The sequence below is a fragment of the Odocoileus virginianus genome, chromosome 2 (assembly GCF_023699985.2).
Source record: "Odocoileus virginianus isolate 20LAN1187 ecotype Illinois chromosome 2, Ovbor_1.2, whole genome shotgun sequence".
NCBI classification, from domain to species: domain Eukaryota; kingdom Metazoa; phylum Chordata; class Mammalia; order Artiodactyla; family Cervidae; genus Odocoileus; species Odocoileus virginianus.
Window position 1 is genome coordinate 71,440,540 of NC_069675.1, and position 25,439 is coordinate 71,465,978.

General features: G+C 36.7%; 1 protein-coding gene and 1 long non-coding RNA gene across 5 annotated transcripts; one reads left to right on the forward strand and one right to left on the reverse strand.

Moving 5' to 3' along the window:
* On the reverse strand, positions 1-23,591 carry UBXN2A (UBX domain protein 2A). 4 transcript variants are annotated; one of them, XM_070451155.1, is made up of 7 exons: positions 23,495-23,591; positions 15,530-15,584; positions 10,134-10,272; positions 8,034-8,140; positions 3,164-3,301; positions 1,927-2,085; positions 1-802 (listed from the first exon to the last, which is right to left on the reverse strand). In XM_070451155.1, the coding sequence occupies exons 2-7, from the start codon at positions 15,568-15,570 to the stop codon at positions 610-612; spliced, it is 777 nt and encodes a 258-aa protein (XP_070307256.1). In that variant the 5' UTR covers positions 15,571-15,584; positions 23,495-23,591; the 3' UTR covers positions 1-609. The 4 variants fall into 4 exon arrangements, with proteins under 4 accessions (XP_070307256.1, XP_070307261.1, XP_020726081.2 ...); XM_070451160.1 differs by lacking the exon at positions 23,495-23,591 and adding an exon at positions 23,079-23,284; XM_020870422.2 differs by lacking the exon at positions 23,495-23,591 and adding an exon at positions 22,730-22,810.
* LOC110122854 (uncharacterized) lies at positions 23,357-24,248 on the forward strand. The gene is made up of 2 exons (XR_002309343.2): positions 23,357-23,498; positions 23,893-24,248. It is a non-coding gene; the product is annotated as an uncharacterized lncRNA (long non-coding RNA).
* Positions 24,249-25,439: the final 1,191 nt, after the last annotated feature.

Consider the following 25,439-nt stretch of genomic DNA (forward strand, 5'->3'; position numbering starts at 1 on the left):
TGACATTATACTAAGCTACACAATTTTATTATTAATGAAAGTACATCCCAGATATTGTTAATATTTGACTGTTGGAGTATGCAAATTGGGAACACTTCTGAGGTTTAGGTAAAGCTGTGGTAAAAGCAGACCCTTTCAGCCTTATGACTGTATCTCACATATAAGAAAATTACATTGATGCTTTTAACCTGCCATGTACAATTTTTTAATGTATTGCCATTTGAAAAATCTGAGACAGCTAACATTTAAACACATCATTGCTGTTTGGGAATGATATTTGAATGAAAGATGCTATGCACATATTTCCTACTTTATACCATATTAAGATTTTAGATGCTATAGTTATTGAATATATCTTATATTGAATAAATGGTATTTGAAAATAAGTATATTTTTCTTTCTGAGTAGCCTTCTGGAAAGAGTTCACTGAATATAGTTTCCAGTAATAGTTTACTTTCCTAACTTGTACTTATTTTAAAATCTCATCAGCAGGGAATTAAACAGTGCAACACCCAGCAAATCTGACTTTTTCCCTTGTTTTGATTTGCATGTCCACTTATGACCATCATTTTTGGGGAAACTTTCCACTTAGTGTATCAAAAATCAATGCTATGAAAGTTCTTTAAAAGGTTCAGCGGTTTTTTTGAGTCTCTGAATGATTACAGCATTCTGCAAATCAGCTTCTTCCAGTGTGAGTGTTTCATCTAGCAATTTGAGGAAAGGAAGAGCAGTTGCCAGGGAAAAGGGAGGACTCCTCTGAGATCCCTGGTATTTTTCGATGAAGTCTTTGATGTGGCTTATCCTGTAAAATAGCACAAACTATCAATGTAATTTTATGAAAACCTGAATTAGCTAATTTAAGGTAACAAACTATGTGAAGTCTGGGATTTTCTTAAACATAATTTAGTGGGAACTTAGTGATGGATCATTGTATCTTCTCTTTGCTTTTGCATACGCCTAAAAATTTCTATAACAGAAAAATCAACATAACTAGCTCTGAATGGATCAGAAATGGTCCAATCAGTAACCCTATACAGACATGGGTTTTATCTCTTGCATACCAGGATAAGTTGTACTTCAAATCTAGTTAAGAAAACTTAACCTGGTGCAGGCATATTTTCAGTTAGTATCATGAACACTATAATGTAATATAATCACTGCAATCTTAAAGGCAGCTCAGTTATATACATGCATATATGGGTGTATACTTAAAGAAGGAGAGGACATATACAGTTCATCAAAAATGATTAACACAGATTTACAACAGACTTCTCTCTTGCACAAAAGGAAACAGATATGATCATGGAAAGGCAAATAAGATATACTGGCATATGTTTTGAGCTAGGTAGTATATAAGTTATTTTACTATTACTATTTTAACCAAGCACATACGTATAGAATATTTTACATGTATAATATCCCCTTCCCAAATTTTAAATGCTTTTAAATAAAGAAGAAAACCTATATACAATATATTCCTATTTTAAATAAAATGAGAAAAATTAAGAAGAGATGAATGACTAGAAAAATTTATCAAAGTAGTAACTGATTATCTCTAGGTGATGAAATTTAAATTGATTTCAGTTTCTTTCAGGACTTTCCTGTATTTTCATTCTTTTTATACAATTAACAAGAAAATACACACATAATGCTAAAAGGTCTACTTAAAAACATATTGAAAATAATTCTTTTTTTTAAAATAATTCTTTTAAAATTATATATCTAGTTAAACCAGAAAACTAATGAAATAAGTTAAAAAAAATTTTATTAACATCCAAGAATTTCCATTGTCATGATACATTATGTTAAGAGAACTATTTATTAAGATCCTTGGTTAGTTCTTCAAAATAACTTCTTCTTGAAAAGAAGAAATATTATTAAAACTTAGGGGGGAAAATCAGACAAATAATGAAATAGAAGACTCACCTATGAGAAATATTAAATTTCTGGACAATCCTTTTCCCATTGGCTAACCAGATCTGTATATTAGTGATGGGTTCCAGATTGTTTAGTGGGACAGAAGACAACTTATTTTTATTCTCAACTTCAGTATTCTTTGCTTTAGAAACAATTTTTGGTGTAGCACTAGGAAAATCCAGACAACAAGTCAGATGGGTGTTTTTCAGTAAGCAGAACTTTATCATTAAACAATTACTCTAAAACCTTTACAGGAAGTATAGATCTTTGGAAAATTTTAGCCAGTCACAGCTGTTCCCCTACTAACACATAAATATACTAGTATCAGTTGTATCTATCATAGATGATGATTATAGGAATTTAATGAAATTACATATATCCAAGTAATATGTAAGACTGTAGAGTGTTACATAAGTATACTTGAATACTATTTAAGTACATATGTATTTGAACAATGCCTTCCAGAACAATTTTATAGTGTTGACAGATCCATGGACTTTACCTACATCCCAGGTTAAAATTTCTAGAAGAAGTAAGTTCTCTGTAGAGAATAGTCCTTGGGTTAAAAAGGAAACAAAGTATTTCTTCATCACTCCGAAAGTCACACTTGAATATTTTTATACTTGTGGATGAATATGCATGTATATACCTTACAAATCTTGATAATTCATATATAAGAATTCATAAAAATAAGAAGCAATCCTATATTTAATGTCTTTGCACATTCTGTCACAGGCATAACTAGATAAGATGAAGACTGAAAAGTCTGAAAATAATTAAAGGCTCTGATACTAACTTTATCAGACATTATTTCACTTGTATTACTTCAAAATTCAGATACTGATCAGAGAATGCAACGTTGAAGGCACTGGTTACAGAATCCTATCTCCCAAAGCTAGACTATGTACCCTGTGACATTAATGGCAAAGCTCAAGTGGTGGGTGCAAGGGAGAAAAAATGATTTACCCACACAATTTTGTCCAATGTCCTTATTAAACCAGGCCCTTTTGATTTGATAAAACCAAAAAAAGCCTTCATGATTTTTAAGTGTAGTGCCAGCTTGTGTTAATTTACACTAAAGTGAATATGATTTAGAAGTTCTCATAAAAGTTAACATGAAAAAAAATCTCATTTCCAGTAGGAGAATGATAAACTCTATATATGTGGTCTACATAGTAAAATAATTAAAAGCTGAATATTAGTCAAGCCTCTGCTTATGAAAAGCACAGATCATGAGCCTACTCACCTTCCCAGTCTGTGACCTTGTCCTGAGAAGGGCTGGAACACAGGCTTTGTTGACATACATACTTCATTTTTTTTATCTTCAACTTTAACATCCACCTCCTCTTTATCAAAAACTCCCTGTAATTCTAAAGGTAATTCCCTTGGAAAGTAAAGAAAGGAAGCTAAGAAGCTACTAATATCCCTTTTGTTCCTCTGAAAAACATATTCTACATGCAAAAAGAATTAAAAATCTACAAATAAGAGGCATATAATATTCTTTATAATAAAAACTACATCTAGTTAAAATAATATAGTTAAAAATAATACAATTAGATAATATGAATATCAAAGCCAATAATATGTAATAATTTTTTAAAATTAATTTTTTTATTGAAGGGTAATTGCTTTATAGAATTTTGTTGTTTCTGTCAAACCTCAAAATGAATCAGCCATAGGTATCCATACATCCCCTCCCTTTTGAACCTCCCTCCCATCTCCCTCCCCATCTCATCCCTCTAGGTTGATACAGAAACCTTGAGTTTCCTGAGCCATATAGCAAATTCAAGTTGGCTATCTATTTTACATATGGTAATGTAAATTTCCATGTTACTCTTTCCATACATCTAACCCTCTCTCCCCTCTCCTCATGTCCATAAGTCTATTTTCTATGTGTTTCTCCACTGCTGCCTTGTAAATAAATTCTTCAGTACTATTTTTTTAGATTCTGTATATATGCATTAGAATATGATATTTATCTTTCTCTTTTTGACTTACTCACTCTGTATAATAGGTTCTAAGGTTCATTCACCTCATTAGGACTGATTGAAATGAGTTCCTTTTTATGGTAGAGTAATTTTTAAAACTACAAATTCATGAACAGCTTGAGCTATTCAGTTTGTCCGGAGTAACACTGAAGTCATGCAACATTTGATGACTATATACTGCTAAAATTAAACAATCTGGTCACTTTTATAGGTATCTAAATAGGACTGATAATGTGCAAGAAAAATCAAGATTTTATTTCATTTTTTAAAATGAAAATATAGCTACATGCTTGTTCCAGAAAAGCAAGACTAAAAATATAAATACAAATTGACTTAAAAGTGACAGGCCTCTCCTGCCAAAGTGACTGTCCTTATTCCTTTCTTGATAAAAAACTGGGGTGAGTCTAAACTTTTTCTCTCTATATAGTAAAATACCACAGATTTGTAATTTTTCCCAAGATAGTATCATTCTATACACACTATTCTGTATTTTGCACACTGCTATTCTGTTTTAAAGTAGATCAAGTACAAACATATAAAATACTCTTTTCATCTTTGTCTAACTGATTTGTAAGAAATGTGTATATATTCCATTTACAGGATATAAGTACATCAAGTATTCCCAGTTTGGCAACTGATTTTACATAATCAAATTTATCTTTCTTATATTGCTTCTGGGATTCATGCCAACTATAGTTATACGCAACAACATGGATGAATATCCCAAAGAAATAAACTGAGTAGACACAAAAATTAAACACATTCCATTTATATAGAGTTCAAAAATCAGATAAAATGAAAAAAGTCTAAAGAAAAACAAAAAGCTATTAAAAAAAAGCAAAGAACAAATTACCACTGAAGTTAGGATAGCATTACTTTTGTGATATTCCTACCAATAAAGTGTACTTTAGTCTTATCAAGGATTGTTGTTATTTAGTTGCTAAGTCATGTCTGACTCTTTGCCACCCCATGGACTGTAGCCCACCAGGCTCCTCTGTCCATGGGATTTTTCAGACAAGAATACTGGAGTGGGTTGCCGTTTCCTTCTCCAGGGGATCTTCCCCACCCAGGGATCAAAACCGTGTCACTTGCATTGGCAGGTGGATTCTTTACCACCAAGCCACCTGGAAAGGTGGCTATCATGAATTAAAAATGAGACAAATAAAAAAGACAATTCCAAATCTCAAAAAAAAAAAAAAAAAAAGAGACAAATCTAAATTGAGAGACATTCTATATAATTTGGGCCCATAATCTTCAAGTGTCAAGGTCATTAAAAAAAGACAAAAACTCAGAAATTGTTCCCTCTTGAAGAAATGAAAGAGACATGACATTTAAAAGCAATAAGTAATTCTGAATTGGATGCTTTTGCAATAAAGGATAGTATTAAGATAAATAGAGACTCTTGAAAATGTCTGACAATTAAATGATAATCATACATCAACAGATGGTTGTATTGTGGTTACATAGGAAAATATATTTCTCTTTCTTTTAAAAGGATAGTATTAAGATAAATAGTGGCTGTTGAAAATGTTTTGAGGATTAAATGATAATCATACATCATTAGATGGTTGTATTGCGGTTACATAGGAAAATACAGTTCCTTTTTTTTGAATAAAAAATACAAACTATTCGGGATGAAGAAGCATTACTTTGGCAACTCTCTCTCAAATGCGTTTAGAAAAGCTCTTAGTACTTCACGTGTGACTTTTGTGTAAGTTTGAAAAAGGTTCAAAATTAATTATATAATATAATTTATAATCTGTATATACATTGTACATATACATATATACAGACCTATATATGTGTATTATATATTGAAAATTGGTTACATACAGAATATTATGAACACTTCTCAAATAAAAACTGACCAAAATAAGTGCTTTGCACCATTAAATTGATGTCACACATAAAATCATATGTTAAGGACAGTGCTATGGGACAGAATTTAATTTTGTTATCTTTTTAATATAGCAGAAGCATGAATAAGAGCATCAATAGCTATAAATTTATCATGAAAGAGTAATTGAGATACTAGTCAAACTTTGAATATAATTATAAGAAAACATAGGAGTAAAATCTTCAATGCTCTGACATAAGCAATATTTTCTTAGCTATGACACCAGAGACAAAAGTGACAAAAGAAAAAAAATCAATAAATCAGACTCTTCAGATTAAAAACTTTTGTGCTTCAGAGTACCATCAAAAAAATGAAACAACAACAAACACAAAAGAATGGGAGAAAATAGCCTCAAAAATATATCACAGACTCTTACAGATCAACAGCAAGGTAAATAACCTAATTTTTAAAAGTAGGCAAGGGGGAATTCCTTGGTGGTCCAGTAGTTAAGGCTCTGCCCTTTCACTGCTAAGAGCTCAGGTGGCAAGGGAAGAAAACATCAATGAAGGATCTGAATAGATATTTCTTCAAAGAAGATATTCATGTGGCCTACAAGTACATGAAAAGATGCTCAACATGACTGGTCACTAGGGAAATGCAAATGAAAACCACAAGACACCACTTCTTAATGACTGCTGCTGCTGCTAAGTCGCTTCCGTCCGACTCTGTGCGACCCCATAGACGGTGGCCCACCAGGCTCCCCCATCCCTGGGATTTTCCAGGCAAGAACACTGGAGTGGGTTGCCATTTCCTTCTCCAATGCATGAAAGTGAAAAGTGAAAGTGAAGTCGCTCAGTTGTGTCCGACTCTTCGCGACCCCATGGACTGTAGCCTACAGGCTCCTCCTAGGATTTTCCAGGTAAGAGTGCTGGAGTGGGTTGCCATTGCTTTCTAGGATAGTTATAGTTTAAAAAATCAGTGTTGGCAAGGATATGGAAAACTGGAACTAACAAGCACTGGCAAGTATATGGTAAAACTGGAACTTTGATACACTGTTGGTGGGAATATAAAATGGTACAATCACTTTGGAACACAGTGTGGCAGTTCTTCATAAACAGAGATAACAATTCCACTCCTAGACCTGAGAGTTTTGAAAACATATGTCCACATGAAAACTTGTACACAAATATTCAGAGCAGTATTATTTCTAATAAGCAAGATGTGGAAATGACCCAAATGTCTATCCACTGATAAATGAATAAACTAAATGTAGCATATCCATACAATGCAACACTATCTGGCAATAAAAAGGAGTGAAGAACTGTTAAAAGCTACATGAATGAAATTTGAAAATACGATGATAAATTAAAGAAGTCAAACACAAAAATGATTCCGTTTATATGGAATGTCCAAAATAGACAAATCCATAGAAGTAGAAAGTAGACTGTGGTTGTGCAGGGTTGTGAGGAGGGGGAAAGGAAGAGTGGAGAGTGATTACCAGCATGGGGTTTCTTTTTAGGGTGATGAAAAAGGAAATATTTTGGAATTAGCAGTGCTGATGGTTGCATAACTCTGTGAATACACTAAAATATTATGAATTGTATACTTTAAGGGGGTAAATTTTATGGTAGGCTAATTATATCTTAATAAAGCTGTTATTAAAAAATAAAGCTGTTATTTTTTTAAAAAATCTAAACACAAGGATAGTCACATATTTTTTATAGTGGGAGACTTAAGAAATAATCAAATCACCAACAACTAGGTGTATATATATAAATTATGGGTCATCATTGTAACAGAATAATATACAGATATATTCAAGTATTTCAAGATAATATATGCACAATTATGTATAAATCTACGGACAGAAAGTGCCAAAATGAAATTCAACAGAGATGTTAATAGCAGTAACACTTCTGGGTAATAAAATTATGGGTGATTTTCAAGTTTTTATAAATATATAATACAAAACACTACAGGGCAATGGAAATCACAATTTAACAACTATAAAGATCTTTAAACATAATTATTAAATAACAAGTAGGATGTGATGTGGTATTAAGTAACACTTGGCAAAGTGAAATAATTTAAGTCAGATTTTGGTTGATCAGAATTCACATTCCTGACCCTTCAAGATTACAGCTGTGGTTCTCTTAAGAAAACCCATCTTATGAAAAGTCTGAATTTAAAAAAGTATTTTTGAATGTTTAAGGATGTGTGAACAACATTAAAAAGGAATCTTCCAAATGAAACATGTCTAAAATATCCTTCTGCCAACAAAGATTGCTTACCCTTTTTTGATGGAGTTCAGAAATTGTTGACTTGCACCATCAGAATAACTTCTGAAATCATCATTGACAGTGAATCCATTTTTCCATAATTTTATACTTACATCTACCTGCAAAGCAGTAAGAAACAAAATGTATAATGTTAATCAATAAAATGTACTAGTAGATTAAAAGTCCTTTGAAAATTTCTTCTATCAGTGTAATTTTATGTATCAATCTTTTCTTTAAAATTGAGATATAATTGACATATAACATTGTATTAGTCTTACAAGTACAACATAATGATTTGATTATGTATGTATTGCAAAATGATTACAGAATGAATATAGTTAACATCTATTACACAGTTACAAATTTTTAAATATACCATTCTTAAGAGCTAGTTTCAAATATAAAATATCAAAAATTATAATGTTCATGTATAATCTAGTTCATAATGAATAATATTTTAAAGTAAGTCATTAATCATTTTCTTTAGAACTTATTTGGAAGAATATCCTGTGCTGTCTCAGAGGACACTGATGCTATCTGGCCAGAACAGACTTCTCAACAGTTAGAGAAATCTGAAATGATTTGAACATTAGACTTTGAACATTAAAAATAAAAATGGGGGAAAAACAACTAAGAGTAATTAAGAGCTATTCCTTCAAATGTAATCTATCAGCTTGGACTTCCTGGGTGGCTCAGTGACAAAGAATCCGACTGCCAATGCAAGAGAGATGGATTGGATCCCTGATTCGGGAAGATCCCACATGCTGTGGAACAACTAAGGCTGTGCACCACAACTATTGAGTCTGTGCTCTAGAACTGGGGAGCCGCAGCTACTGATGCCTGCCTGCCCTAGAGCCAGTGCTTCGCAACAAGAGAAGCCACTGCAATCAGAAGCCTGTGTACTGTAACTAGAGAGTACCCCTTGCTCACCACAACTAGAGAAAGGTCTGCGCAGCACTGAAGACCCAGCACAGCCAAAAATAAATAAATAAATAAAATTATTTTTAAAAATAACAATAATTTGCTTAAAAAAAGAACTGAGAGTGTTACTGTTACCAATATTTCATCTCTCAACATCTTCTGGATCATCTCACTTCCTTGAAGTGTCAGACTCACTTTATACATTTTGAAGAAATGTCTGCTGAATAGCCAAGACTGAAAAATCAGTTGTCTGTAAAGCAACCTTTCATGTAAAAACAGTACACCATGAAAAAGCAGATTGTTCAGCTTGCATCTCAAGCAACTGTACTTTTCCTTAAGATACTTCTGTATATTGCAGAAGAGTTTCACGTATGTGTGTGTGTGTGTTAGTCTCTCACTCGTGTCCAACTCTTTGTGACCCATGGACTATAGCCCGCCAGTCTCCTTTGTCCATGGAATTCTCCAGGCAAGAATACTAGAGTGGGTTGCCATTTCCTTCTCCAGGGAATGAACCTGGGTCTCTTGCACTGCAGGCAGACTTTTTCCCCATCTGAGCCACCAGAGAAGCCTCATTTTATGTATATACTTTACATTTTATTATACAGAATGTTAGTAAGATAGGTATTGAAGTGTTGGGATTTAATGGAATCTATAAGTTTCACTGCTCTATCAAGGACATTCTTAATTGAAACTAGTGTTTTTCACTCCCTTCAAGTGCAGAGAAAAGAGTAGGGGCTTCCCTGGTGGCTCAGAGGTTAAAGCGTCTGCCTGCAATGAGGGAGATCTGGGTTCAATCCCTGGGTAGGGAAGATACCCTGGAGAAGGAAATAGCAACCCACTCCAGTATTCTTGCCTGGAGAATCCCATGGACGGAGGAGCTTGGTGGGGTACAGTCCACAGGGTCACAAAGAGTCGGACGTGATTGAGCGACTTCACTTTCACTTTTCACTCCCTTCAAGTGCAAAGAAAAGAGTACAGTAATTACCGGTACGGTGTGGTGCTGTGTGGTGCCACTGCCTCAGTTCCTCCTGAGGATCCAGTTTCGTTGACCATTGCTTTTGTAATATCAGTGCAAACTCAATACAGTGAAAAAAGTAAATAGTATCTTACTATTAGTACGAAAACAGTTTTGACCTCTCAAGGTCCGTATTTTGAGAAACATCAGGAGAGAAAAGATTTATGGACACTTACCTGTTTCTTTTGTTCAGTGGGAGACAAACATTTGGCACCAACCTTCTGAGCTTCCTCAAAAAGGCTGTCAACAAAATATTCACAATTTGTTTGTTGACTATCACTAAGAGGTTGGTGGTCAGATCCTGTTTCACAAACCCTACACACAAACAGACACAAAAAGAAAAAGAAGCATTACTGACCACTAATTCTCTAAAAGTTTACATAAATTGCTCTAGTTAAGGGATCTAGCATTGAGACGCTACCTCCATGTCTGCAGTAGAGATCCTATTTTAAATTAAGATAGTAGACATGTGCCCATGGGAAGAAGGCATTAACCCTTTTGGTCCAGAGCAGAGCTTTTTCAACTTCAGTCCATTGACACTGGGGGAGAGATAATTCTTTGTTGAGCTGGCTGGCCAGTACATTATAGGAGGTTCAGTAGTGTCTGCGAGCAGTAGCGTGGACATCCCCCTACATTCCAGTTTTATAATAAAAAACACCTTCAGACAATGCCAGGTGATCTCTGGGGGTGGGATGGGTAAACCTTGCCATGTGGAAAACCACTGGTCCAGAGTGAAAAAAATATGCGTTAAGGTCTCAAAACAGCTTTAAAAGGGGTCACTGTGTACTTTTTGGTAACAGAGAGCACCCTTGAAACTAAAGGTGATAATGTGTGAAGAACAGTCATAATCATAGCTTTGCCCCTTTGTGCACTTCAGAATAAAATTTCCCACTCAAGACTTTCATTTGTAGTGGTTTAATACTCTACTGGGTTTTTTCTTTCTTTGTAAATTGAGATATAACTGTCATATAACATTATTTAAGATTCAGAAATATAGCATAATGATTCAATGTTTGTATATTCTGCAGAATGATCATCACAGTAAGTCTTAATTCATAGTTAACATCCATCACTATGCAGAGCAACAGAATTTTTTTTCCTTGTGATGATAACTTTTAAGATTTACTCTTAGTAAATATGCAGTACATTATTAACTACAGTTGCCAGTATGCATACGACATCCCATGACTTATTAATATTTTATAACTGGAAGTTTGTACCTTTTGACCCCTCCTTCCACCTTTTTTTTGCCCACCCCATCTACCATTCGTCTGTGTATGCATTTGTGTTTATATTTTGTCATATAAGAAATATCACCTAAGATTTTGTTTGACAAGAACTTCTAAAGCACATAGAAAATTCATAAATGTACTGAGATATAACTTCTCAGGTTTCATAAATAATAACACTTTTACAGCTCTTACACCGTGCAGGATCTACAGGGCAGCTACTCTTATCTGCATTTTACAGACAAGGAAATGAGTCATGAAGAGGTTAACATGTTAAGAGATTAAGTTACATGTTAGACATTACACAGCCAGTAAGTGGCAGAAACAGAATTCGAACCCTGTTAATCTATCTTCCAAGTCTACGCTCTTAGCCATGATGCATTATAAAGCTTCTGTTAATAGTTAATATTTATTAAGCATTTATTAATAAATGATAGGAACTATTCTAAGTACTTTACACATGTTATCTCATTCAATCTTCATGTTGACCTAAAAGGCACGTATTGATTTATCTTCACTTAATAGATAAAGAAAAAGCTTAAGCAATTTGCCCACAATCACAAAGCTATTGAGAGGCAAAGCTGGAAACTGAACTCAGGCCTCTAATGTCCCTACTCTTAATCACTGTGCTAGACTGTCTCTTAAGGGCAATGTTTTAATTTAGATATATTCTTTTTACTCTTCTAGGTAATTCTCTTTATAAATACTCTTAAGACAATCTATATGATGACTTAGTATCACTACCTATCTAACAAGGTTGTTGTCAAGATTAAATGTGATACACTTAGAGGCTTATTTACACCTGGTATATAGTACTGTGCATACTAGTATGCATGTTGGCACACAGTAAGCTCTCAAATATTAGACAATAATATCTTTACAACCACTTTATGCTTTTTGGTATTTGCTTCTTCTGTTCAGAAAGCAGTGTATAGTTAATTACTAAGCAAATTACTAAGCAAATTACAAAGCAAATAAAACTGAGCATCCAGTGTAGCTGAAGTTTTACAAGTCCTTTAACCCAAGTCATCCAAACATTTATTGACTACTTACTACGCTGGGTGGGCAAGACACACAGATGAATAAGAAATAGTCTAGGCTTTTTTATTGTTGTTTGTGTGTGTGTGTTTTTCTCTTTTTTTTTTTTTGGCCACAACACATGGCTTATAGGATCTTAGTTCACAGATCTGAAACTGAATTCAGACTGAACCTGGGCCTTTGGCACTGAGAGCAGAGTCCTAACCACTGCAATGCCATGGAATACCCTAATCTAGGCTTTTAAGAGGTTCAGAGTACAATGTATTGGAGATGCACACCCACAAATTAGATTAAATTAGAGCAAATGGATTAATTCCTTGAAAAGCACAATCTACCAAAACTCACATGAGGAGAAATAGAGAATATGAATAGGCTTAAAGGTATTAAATAAATTGAATCAGGGAATTTCAGTGTGGCAAAAAGAAAAAAAAAAAAACCAGTAATTGATAATCTTCCAAAACAGAAAGCACAAGGCACAGATGACTTCACTGGTGAGTTCTATCAAACACTTGAAGAACTGATACCAGTTCTCTACAATCTCTCACAGAAAATAAAAGCAGAAAGGAATACTTCTAACTCATTCTATGAGGACAGCATTACTTAATACTAGAACCAGGTAAAGACATTACAAGAAAGGAAAACTACAGGAAAAACTCTCATATGTATAAATGCAAAATCCTCAATTAAATACTAGCATTTTGAATCCAATAATATGTAAAATTGTACACCACAACCAAGTAGGATTTATTCCAGGTATGTAAGACTGTTTCAACATTAGAAAATCAATTAATGTAATTCACCACATTGACACACGAAAGAAAATTCATATGATCATATCAACAGATGTAGAAAAGGCATCTGAAAATATCTAATACCTATTTATGATTAAAAACTCAGCAAATGAGGAATACAGAGGAACTCTATCAACCTAATGTCATTCTTAGTAATGAGAAACGAGATGCTTTTCTCCTAAGATCAGGACCAAAACAAGGATGCCCCTTTTCACCACTCCTCTTCAATGCCATGTTGGAAACCCTAGCTAAACCAGTAAGACAAAGAAAGGAAACAAAAAAATACACACAGATCAGAAAGGAAGCAAAATTGTTCGCAGATAACAAGACTTACACAGAAAGGATTTATATAGAAAATCCAAAAGAATCAACAACAACAAAAAATCTTGGAACAATAAGCAATTGTAGCAAAATTGCAGGACACAAGTTTAATATACAAAAGTCAGTGCTTTCCTGTATACCAACAATTAACTACTGGTATGTGGGATTAAAAATGCAACATTACACACATTAGCACCATTTGTCAAATTCCATAGAACTGTATAAAACAAAGAATAGACCCAAATGTAAACTCTAGTTAAAAATAAAATATATACAGACAACTTTATTTCATCTTTGTTTTCTACTCTACTCTATCATCCTTTCCCTCACTTGTCATTATCCATTTATGATGCAAATATCAATACCCTTTTTTTGTGACTCTGAAAACTAGATTATCAAAGCTGTATTGGCTAAGTAAAGAGTCATGGAGTCTTAGGGATTTCTCTAGTAACAAAAAGTACAAAAACTTAATATATAGCTTTTTGTAACACATCTTACTAATTATTTAAAGTTTATGTCATCACTGACTCAATGGACATGAGTTTGAGCAAGCTCTGGGAGTTGGTGATAGGCAGGGAGGCCTGGCTTGCTGCAGTCTATGGGGTTGCAAAGAGTCGGACATGACTGAGCAACTGAACTGAACTAAAATTTAAAGTACTGATACAAGCTACAACATTATAAAGCTTGAAAACATTATGCTAAATGAAAGTTAGTCACAAAAGACCACACATTCTCTGATTCCAGATATATGAAATGCCCAGAATAAGCAAATCCATAGATTCAGAGAGCATATTAGTGGTTGTCAGGGGTAGGGCATAGGAGAATGGGGCATGATTGCTAATAGGTATGGGGTTCTCTTTGGGGTGATAGAAATGTTATAAAACTGACTGGTTTAACAACCCTATGAATGTACTAAAAACCACTAAATTGTATACTTTAAATGGATGAATTTAAAGTATTATGGTATGTAAATAATGTCTCCATAAAACTGTTAGAAGAGGTCCTAAGTTAATTTTTAAAATTAAGTCATTCAACTTATTTCTGTGACAAAAGGGTTAACAGAGCAGGCCTGATGTTTTTGCTAGTCTTTGAAAGTCCTGTTTACGTTCCTCATGAGAGTTTGGAATTTTAATATGTGCCCCCACTATAAACTCTAGGCTCATTTCCAATGAACTTCCCTAGAAGACATCTCATATGTGCTGTCATAACTTATTACTGGAGGAATGAAGCATGTGTCCTGCTGGATCCACTGGGTGAGGACTCTAGGGAGCTTATGTCTGGTTTCCCATGGACATCACCCCATAGAAAGTGTCCTTTCTTTGCAAAATCTTAGTCATCAGTATGACTGTATGCTGAATCCTGTGACTCCTCTAAGCAATCATCACATATGGAGGCGGTCTGAGAGGCTTCTGACACCACCTCACAATTATATAGTTAGTATCAGATATTTACATGAAATAATAAATCTTCCAGTGAAAAATAACAATATTTGGTATAGAAAGTGTTCACAAAACATCTGTTAATATAAACACTTGTCTTTTTAAATGGACTATGAATGAAAGGTGCTTACATCTTTGAGTATTTAAGAAAAAAAGAACATAATACAAAAATAAATATTTCATCTCAGATAAGGGAGAATAAAGAATGCTATAGGAACCAGAAACTTCGCATCTACAATTTATTGGGTGCCTGCTACGTGTTAATACTAGACTCAGTGTTTTGAATTGGCTAATTCTCACAAAAACTTTTCAAATATCTATGTATGCCCCCTCCCTTTTTAGAGGAGACATTGAAGCTCAAAGAATCTAAGTTGCTCAAAGGCCAGAGAAGTAGTACAAGACAGAGATGAGATTCAAACTTAGGTTTATTTGACTCCAAAGTCATTATATTTCCACTATGACTCCAAGACAGTATAACACAAGGGGCTAACAAAGTAAAGTTACTTTAATTTCTCAGTTATATAACAGAAATAATATGTGAGCAGAAAGAAATTTAACACTTTTCAAAATACTAATCACAAAAATATTTAGAAACTCCACTAAAAATCCATTTAATATGAGTACAGCAAAAAACACCAACTTTAAAATACATTACTCATACATACTTAACAAATAATCATAATGAAAATATACTAAATCAGTAAACTGTGATAAAAATAAAGATAGTACAAAGAAAATGCATTAATCAACTTACCATTCTTCCTTTATACTTTCAAGATTATCTACTTCTTTCATTCTCTTTTGTTTTACTGTAAAAGGAAAAGCTAAAGTTTTTAATACAGTATTTTAAATAAATTCATTTCCCTCATATGTATTAATATTCTTTAAGCTATTATGCAGTCCTAAAATAGCACTAAAGAGATGTTAAGAACAAATGACCAGACTCAAAGCTGTCACTGTCACCTAGAGTAAAGCAATAGTAAAAATAAATTCAGGATTTGGATAATCTTCTGATAAAAGAAAGATTTTGTAAATATTATGATGAAAAATAATGTAACCTTTGATTTAATAACAACCAAAAGTGAATGTAAACATTTCATTCAACTTCCAATAGTAACAAAATATTAAATCAATATAAACTCATTCTCACAATTTCAGGAGAAAGCAAACTGACCATATTATATTTTTTGACCCTGATCTTCCAGATTTCTGGAAACTTAAAAGACCAACAATGTCAGCTATATACATAAAATATGTCTACCACAGCTGTTTTTCATCAGGAAAAATTGAAAATTCAGTAAGTGGTCATGATATGACTGCTTGATGGGACACTGTGCTGTGCTTAGTCACTCAGTCATGTCTGACTCTTTGCGACCCCATGGACTGTAGCCCACCAGGTTCCTCTGCCCCTGGGGATTCTCCAGGCAAGAATACTGGAGTGGGTTGCCATGTCCTTCTCCAGGGGATCTTCCCAACCCAGGGATTAAACCCAGGTCTCATGCATTGCAGGTGAATTCTTTACCATCTGAGCCACCAGGGAAGCCCCAGAATACTGGAGTGGGTAGCCTATCTCTTTTCCAGGGGATCTTCTTGACCCAGGAATCAAACCGGGGTCTCCTGCATTGCAGGAGGATTCTTTACCAGCTGAGCTACCAGGAAGTCCCAATGGGATATTATGTATTCCTCAAAAGTAATTATGAAGAAAAGATACTATATAAGTGAAAAATATAAGAAATAAAAATTTCAGCAAAAATTGAATATGAAAAAATGGAGAGAAACAAGAACGAAAATAGTTCTCATTGGCAGGTAGTAAAATTGTGGATTTAAAAAAATTGTGGATTATTTTCTTTCTTTTCCAAACTTTCTGCAATATTCTTGCCTTTACAACAAAAATAATGTAAGAAATAAGCAAAGAAATCATGGGCGTTCCAGTGGTCCAGTGGCTAAGACTCCAGGCTCCCAGTGCAGGGGGCCCAGGTTTGACCCTGGTCAAGGAATTAGATTCTGCATGCTACAACTAAGAGTTGACATACTGCAGCTAAGGATCCAGTATGCTGCAACTAAAGAACCTGTATGCTGCAGCTAAGACTCAGTACAGTCAAATAAATAAAAAAAAATTTTCAAAAACAACAAATTGATTTTAAAAATAATCAAACAAGTCAATGTTTAAAACAATCCAAGCCATCTGCCCTCTGAGAAGTCCTGGAAGCAAGGTTACACTAGATAAGTATACCAAAAACTCACACCATGGTTTCTAAATACAATTTTCCTAAAAAAGGGAATCATGGCTCCTTAGAGAAAGTGTTGATTACACAGGCAGAGAAAGAACAAATAAACCTGAAACATAGTGCTCCAGAATGTAAGATGGTGCTCAGTGAATGAAGAAGACACAAAAGGACACTGAAACTACATAAAGAGGCTCCCACTGGACAAATCTGGGAAATGGAACATCAAAGTAAACGATGATACTAATGGATTATACTCACTGAATAAAACAAAAACCTATGAGGAATCCATACTATTATTACAGATTTAAAAGAAAAAAAAATCAGGAAAAGATGGGACTTTTAAATAAACTTAACAATCATATGGAGTCACCATCACAAAAATAAATTCTAGATATACCCAAGATTTAAAATTTAAAAACTGAACTTGGCTGACATATATAAACTACTACATATAATACAGGTAGCCAATAAGAACCTACTGAATAGCACATGGAACTCCATTCAATACTGCAATGACCTATATGGGAACAGACTCCAAAGAAGCGTTGCATATATATATATATATATATATATAACTGACTCACTATGCTGCACAGCAGAAACTATCAGTAACACAACATTGTACATAATTATACTCCAGTAAATGGCCCTCCCCACCCCCAAAATGAGCTCGAGGCTGATGTCAGCAAAATGAGGAACAGGCAGTTGCAAGCTCCTATCTCCACAGAAACACTGAAAGATAAGCAGAAACTGTTAGAAACAACTTAGTCAGAACTCTGGAAAGCAGTCAAAGGTTTGCAGCTATCAAGTGAATGGTAGAAAAATACAACTTAAAAACAGCAGGGAAAACGAACCAATTCAAAACTGGGCAAAGGATCTGAACAGACATTTCTCTAAAAGATAGATGAACAGCCAATAAGCACATGAAAAAGATGCTCAACATCATTAGTTACAATCAGATACCACTTTATACATATTAGAATAGTTATTATTTAGTAAAACAAAAATAGGAAGCATTGACAGGGATGTGGAGAGATTAGAGCCCTGGAACCCTGCTGGTGGAAATGTAAAATGGCGCAGCGGCTGTAGAAAAGAACTTGGTGGTTGAGGCATTATTCACAAAAGGCAGGAGATGGAAGCAATCCAGATGTCCACCAACAGATAAATATCTGAACAACACATAGTATATACACACAAAGGAATATTTATTGTTGTTCAGTTGCTAAGTTGTGTCTCCACATCTCCTGCATTGCAGGTGGATTCTTCACCACTGAGCCACAGAGGAAGCCCATAAAAAACAGTATTTACTCTTTAAAAAATTAGTTGCATTCAAAGAGAAAACATTTATATATTATTGTTTCTATGAAACTATGGTATAAAGATAAAGCAGTGGGTCTCAACCAGGAGGCAACTGTGCCACTAAGAAGACATCTGGCAATAGTTGGAGGCATTTCTGGGTTGTCAAAACAACTGGGATGAAGGGTGCTCCTGATATCTAGTAGAGGAGGTCAGGGATGCTGCTGAAAATCCTACAATGCATAAGACAGTCCCCACAAGAAAGTATTGCCCAAAATGTCAAGTGCTAACATTGAGAGACCCTGATAAAAGCAGTCAGCTTCTTTGCCAGCTGCAATGCAGGAGACCCTGGTTCGATTCCTGGGTTGGGAAGATCCACTGGAGAAGAGATAGGCTACCCACTCCAGTATTCTTGGGTTTCCCTTGTGGTTCAGCTGGTAAAGAATCCACCTGCAATGCAGGAGACCTGGGTTTGATTCCTGGGTTGGGAAGATCTGCTGGAGAAGGGAAAGGCTACCCATTCCAGTGTTCTGGCCTGAAGAATTCCATGGCCTATGTGGTCCATGGGGTTGCAAAGAGTCAGACACCACTGAGCAACTTTCACTTTCACTTTTTTTACCATCTGCTCTACCAGGGAAGCCCTCCAAGGTGCTTAGCCAAGTGCAGAGCAAGGAGGAGCCATCCTTAAAGCATCTCACTATGTTTCCCATTAATAAGTTATTATTCTCTAGCAAATTATTAATATGTTTTTATCATTTCATAGTTTAAGCTATTGATAAATTGTTTTTACTTGTTCCATGAGAACAAAACAGAATGAAGAACAGACCTTGCATTCAAACTATCCTGTGCTGGAATACTGGTTACATCATTTTTGAGCTTAAGAGTTGTTTAACTTCTCTAAGTACCAGTTGCCTAACTTGTAACTTGGAGATAATTATCCTCCTAAGAAGGTTGTTCAGAGAACAAAAGAAATATTGAGACTACAGTAACGTTATGCTCCTTTCTCTTTTCCCAGTCCCCAATTATAGCCTCTGTTACAAGGACTTATGGTAAGAAACACCTTCAGACTTAGTCTCAAAGTTTTAATTTCAATATGGCTATGAAATTTCACTTTTCATTTCACTAATTTAACTTTAAAAAACATTTGTATACTTACTGAACCTCCCACTGCTGTGTGCAAGGTACTAGTTTAGAACTAATGGTAGAAGGACAAACTCAGTATCCATTAATAGGAAGTTTACAGACTAACAAGGAAAAAAATATACTGAATTACTAACTGCAAACACATCAACGAATTATAAAGTAAAAACTCATTCTAGGAACTTTCCTGGTGATCCACTGGTTAAGAATCCACCTTCCAATACAAGGGACATGGGTTTGATCCCTAGTTAGGGAACCAAGATCCCACATGCTGTGGGGCAACTAAGGCCCTGTGCCACAATGAAGATCCCACATATTGCAACGAAGACCCAACGCAGCCAAATAAATAAATGGTTTTGAAACAAAAAAACTCATTCTATAATGGACATAAACTTACTATTATTTTAGGTATTTCTACCATAAATTAGTAACATGGAAATGAACCATGTAAAAATTTTATATCCATTGACTGAGCATCTACAATCATCAGTCATGTAACATGAAAGAACCTAAGTCATGTACATACTGTATGTAGAAAATAAAAAAGCCATCTGACAAATGTTCAAGTTACCAGTATGAGGCTGGGCATCAGAATGGACAGATGAACACAAGTTCCTTCATTCTGCTTCAGCTTACTTCCAATTAGTACCACTACCATCTTACATTTGTATTGTATGTCACAGTTTACTAAACACCTTCTCAAATATTATCCCACTTACTCCCAACAACTGTAGTAATAAAATCAGTCAGGAGCCAGAGGAAACTGAGCTATCTGGAATGTATCCACTAAAAGGAAAATCCAGTCAAAATAAATTTAGATTACCAAGAAAGTCATCTTTTAATGTATACACTATAATTTGAAAAGAAAAATATGCATATTACAAATTTTACTAATTTTTAAAAACATACTACAGGCTTTTTTTTTTTTTTTTTTAAGATTATGAGTTTGAATCAAGATATTGTACCACTAGGCATGCTATGCAGAAACTAGTTTCTCCTTTAAGGATAAAGTCACTCAGCACAAGGGAAAAGAAACCAATGGATCACCTTTCAGTTACATCTTCTACAGAATAGGATTAGGCCGCCAAGAGCAAACTATGGCAGCATCAGATACAAATACTAAAAAGACAATTCTTTGTATATTTTGTGAATTCTAGTTTATTAACTATTATGTGCATAACAAAAACAAAAAATGAAATTTTTTGGAAAGTTTTAGCTTAGCTTAGCTGTAATCCCAGTAATGAAGAACATACACTTTTGCTATCTTCTATTAATAGAAAAAATTGTTAAGGAGGGAGTTATATGCTCACAAGGACCACAACGATAGTGACAAAAGTAATTTCAATGAGAAAATCCTAGGAGAAAGGTGAAACTTCTGCAAAAAAACCCTCTAGGTCCCTGAATTAGCTACCCTTTTGACACCAAGATATTTTCATTCCAGAATGGGCTCCATACTGTTATTTACCTTGCAAAACCCATCTCAAATACAATCTCCTTTAGAAAACCTTCCACGATTCCTCCAAAAGGCATGAATATAGAATTACTAACACAAGGAAAGATCAATTATGTACTCTTTGAATTTGCCCTACCTTCACAACCACAACCCTAGTACCATCATCTCTAGGTGGTTTCCCCACATCCATTCTTGTTCCCATCCAATTCAGTTTCTACACAGGAGTCAAGGTGACATTTCTTTTTTTTCATGACATCCAATTCAGTTTCTACACAGGAGTCAAGGTGACATTTCTTTTTTTTCATGACATCCAATTCAGTTTCTACACAGGAGTCAAGGTGACATTTCTTTTTTTTCATGACGTGCAGCTTACCGGATCTTAGTTCCCAGACCAGGATCAAACCAGGCCCTCGGCAGTCAAAGTATGGAGTCCTAATCACTGGACTGCCAGGGAATTCTCTTTTTTGTTGTTTTGTCTTTTGTCAGGGTGACCTTTTTGATTAAGATACAAATTTGATTATGAGACTTTCCTGATTAAAATTCATCAAGACCTCCCACTACTCTTCAAATAAGATCCAAATACCTTGGATAACATGACAAGGAGTTAACTGCAATGTTCTCTCACTACATTTGAGTAGTTTGAAAGTTTCAGTATAAAAGTTTTAAAAAAAAGAAAAGAAAAAACTGGTCCCCAAACCTTAACATTGTTTAAAAGGCATCACATCATCTCTCTGACCAGAACTAACCGCACCCTCAGTTCACTTGTTCTGATCTTCAGTTCCCCAAACATTCTCAAGTCTTTGTGGAACTGATTTCCTTTGCCTGGATCTTTCTTCCTTCCTTTTGAAAACGTTTTGGTGTCCTTTCTGGGGGCGGGGGTGGAAGGGGGGCTCCAAAGAGCTCCAGTACTGAGAGTCACCTTCACCTAATTTCCCTCTTATCCATAATAACTGAGCTCAAAGATGACCTATTCCTAGGAAAATCTGAACTGATTTCTTCAGTCCCCGGTTATTTGCCCACACAACACCTTACATTCCTTTTTTTCAACTTCTTTCTAGGTAGAGGATGAGATGGATAGATAGTCATCTAAGCAAAGGACATGCCTTTGAGCACACTCTGGGAGACAGCAGAGGATGGAGGAGCCTGGCTTGCTGCAGTCCATTGGGTCGCAGAGTCGGATACGACTTAGCGACGGAAAAACAAGTTAGGTAGACAGGCATTTACTGGTGTGATTATTCGTTTCCTCCAATGACACTGCACAAACCTATAATGGTCACTGTCACAGCGTGAGCACTCAGCACACAATAGGTACTAAAAACACTTGAATGATAAATTTAGTAATTAACACTAAATATTCAGTAATTAAAAGTCTTCGTGTAAAGTATTTATGACACGCAGGGCTAAAAGTCAGTGTTCAATACGTAGTTGTTTCTGCCTTGCGTCACTTTTGTTGTGTGCTTAAATCACTCCCTCCATCCTGCACACAATTCTTAACTTTTTTGATTCCACCAGTGCCTGTCTCTGGCTTTACCTTATAAACAGTCCCAAAACACACCTGAGCCACGACTATGAAATAAGGAAGCTTGATTTTCACGTCGCTTATACAATCGGTCCTATTTTATAATCCCACATTAGTAGAGGCTGCCAGTTTCCTATCTTTATTTTCAGTGATCTCAAATTGAGTACGAAGAAACCAAGGCTGGAAGCCACACTAACGTTCGTTATTGCTAACAAGCAACAAACTGCAAATAAAAATGGACAGAGAGGAAAAAAAGAAATTAAGTAGGAAAAGCCTACAAAATTAAAGTGAGTTTCAAGAGCCAACCAATGGAGTTACCTAAGAAAGCTCCATCCCACACAAACATGCTCCGTATTTCTGCGCTGCGCGTCTGCATTTTGAGAACTGAGAACTCGAAGTTTCCGAGCGCCGCAGAGCAAGAAAACCACCGGGGCGCGTGCCCGGAGTCGGCGGCCCTGGAGCCGCGCCTCACCTGCGCGGGCCCCGAGTCCGCCCTGCCCGCCGCCCCACTGCGCCCTTTCGGGGTCGCGGACCGGAGCTCCGACATCGAGACAAAGACGGGACGAGGCGGCTCCGCCAGAGCCATCTAACCCATTCACCGGACCCCGCCCGGCGGCCGGCCCGGCCCCTCACCCAGCCGAGCGCGGCGCGGCCCCGGGAAACTCACCTCCGGGCGCGGCCGCTGGAGGGGGCCGCGCCGCGCCGTCGCCTCGCGGCCTCGGTCTCAATCCGCTCAGGGGCCGCGGGCGCCGCCGCCGCCGGGCTGAAGCCCCTCAGACGAGGGGCACCGCCGCCCCCAGGCCCAATCGAGCTCGGCGGCCGGGCCGCTGGAACCGCGCGCGCCTCCCTCGGTCACCGCCTCCCGGCGCCGAGTGCGCGCCTAGGCTGGCTCTGCGCAGACCCGAGCGCGCGCGCTTGGGGGCGGGACTGGCGGCGGTGGCCGCTTCGGCTAGCCCAGTGGCCCGCGCCGATGGCGGCCGCCTCCTTCCTCCCGCGGACGCTGCTGCTCCTTATGTCTTCACTCGGCGCGGAAAACGCGGGGAGCTAGGTGTGGGCTCACCTCAGAACTCAGCACCAACTTACCTGTGTACGTCGTCAGCCTCTGATTGAATCTGTGGAGAGATTTCCCTGCATTCTGACCGTGTTGAACTTTACCTAAGCCCCGAGATTCCGGAAAGCGACGGTTGACAAGATCCTCCCGCCCCTTCCACCTCCCCCCACCTCCACCTCCACCACCACCACCCCGCGACCCTTCCGTGTCCCTGGAAGGGCTGACAGCAGGAAACCACTTCCCCACGCGGTTTATCCGGTTTATTCACGGATGTCCCCTTGTTTACCCATGACAAGGTCAGACATATACCCTCCAAATTTCCGTTTTTGCCTCTTGATTGATTATCTTTATTGATTGTGCCCGCTGACAATCTGGACAAAATACCAGCTACCTTGTTTTGACCAAACTTAAGCTTCTCTCTTTCTTCCAGGCTCCTAAAACTTGGACCCACTCTCAGCCTGATACAGCCTACAATCCCCCCTTCACCATCACTCTGAAAAGTAGGCTGACCTTCACATAAACCACCCTGAGTTTATGTGATCAACTGCCACCTCCACCCATCCATCCCCCTGGCCCTATGCCCAGTTCTGTGTAGTCTTTGTTCTCCTTCCTGTAAAAGAAGGGCCCTTTTCTGTCTAACCCTGGAGGTAGTTGCAGGCCTCTGTGCCCGTGAGCGGGCATAGCATTTCCTGATAGAGATGGTTGTTGCCTCAGCTACCACACCCCATTGCGGTAGTTTCTTTTCCTCTTAATAACCCTTTCCAATAAAGACTCTCTTTATCTAAATCCAGGACTTTTTTTTTGTTTTTGGACAATTGAGTGTTCTTCCCTTTGTATTTATCCTCTGGCTTTATTTCTATAGTCTCCCCCCACCCCCCCCCACCCCCATCCCACCCTCATCCCTGTTGGAATAATCCTTTCAAATATAATCTCCATTTACCTGTTTGTTTTTACTTGACAGTTTTTAGTGTTGGGATTCAAGTTGATATTGGGCTTCATCTGCAGATCCCTGCCATCCCCACGCAAGTAAAGGCACCTGTGAGTCTTTTGAACTCTTCTTCAGGTGAGCAATTCTGGGATCCTGTGGTTAGTTCAGCTTTCAAACCTGTTCTCCAGGGATCTTGTCTGTTGAAGCCACCAGTAAGGAGTTACTTTGATTCCTTAAGGCAAAGAGACTTTTCTATGGATGGCCTTTATGTGAGGCCTCTTCTTTTCTTCTTCTTTTTGGTCCCAGCACCATTTGATAATGACAGAACTGAGAGGGTAACAGGCAGGAAGGCCAGGGGTCTCCAAATGGAGGAAAGAGGCTGCTAGTACCAGACATTTTTATCTCTCTTAAGCGGCAGGAAGAAACAAACCTGCGATATGTTTTTCCTTCTCTATACAAATTTAAAAGGAGGTTTCTCTTAAAATGCTGTGTTGCCATGACACCTGGTCTCACCTAAAGCTAACTACTCTCAAACCTTGAGCTAACCAATACATTTCTTTTTCTTATGGAAATGTTGTCTTAAGCTGTGTTTATGTACCCCAGACTCTATCTTCAAGTTGGTTCCGCCAAACGGCCTAACTTACTTACTCAGGTATTGTTCCCCTAATCTATGTAAATGAAACTATTTGTTGGTATTCTACAAGATTCAAGTCAATCATTTTTTGGCCAGGGATGAATTATCTGGTGCCATTCTAAATTTTATGACATTCCTTTCTTTTCATTAACAGACTGTGAGTGACTATATAACATACAGCTAAAGACTAGGAGGGGGGTACTCTTTTGCCCTCTTCTGATGCCTATGTCAGAAGCTTTCTCTATCTCCTTTATACTTTAAAAAAAATTTTTTTTTATTAGTTGGAGGCTAATTACTTTACAATATTGTAGTGGGTTTTGTCATACATTGACATGAATCAGTCATGGATTTACATGTGTTCCCCATCCCCATCCCGATCCCCCCTCCCACCTCCCTCTCCTGATCACCCTCTGGG

Excerpts from the sequence above, each read along its gene's own strand:
- UBXN2A (XM_020870422.2), bottom strand. The coding sequence starts at position 22,787 with ATGCAGACGCGCAGCGCAGAAATACGGAGCATGTTTGTGTGGGATGGA. Across the intron at positions 10,273-15,529 it reads GAAAGTATAAAGGAAGAATG|GGTTTGTGAAACAGGATCTG; the intron begins GTAAGTTGATTA and ends GTTTGTGTGTAG. Across the intron at positions 8,141-10,133 it reads CCACTGAACAAAAGAAACAG|GTAGATGTAAGTATAAAATT; the intron begins GTAAGTGTCCAT and ends ACTGCTTTGCAG.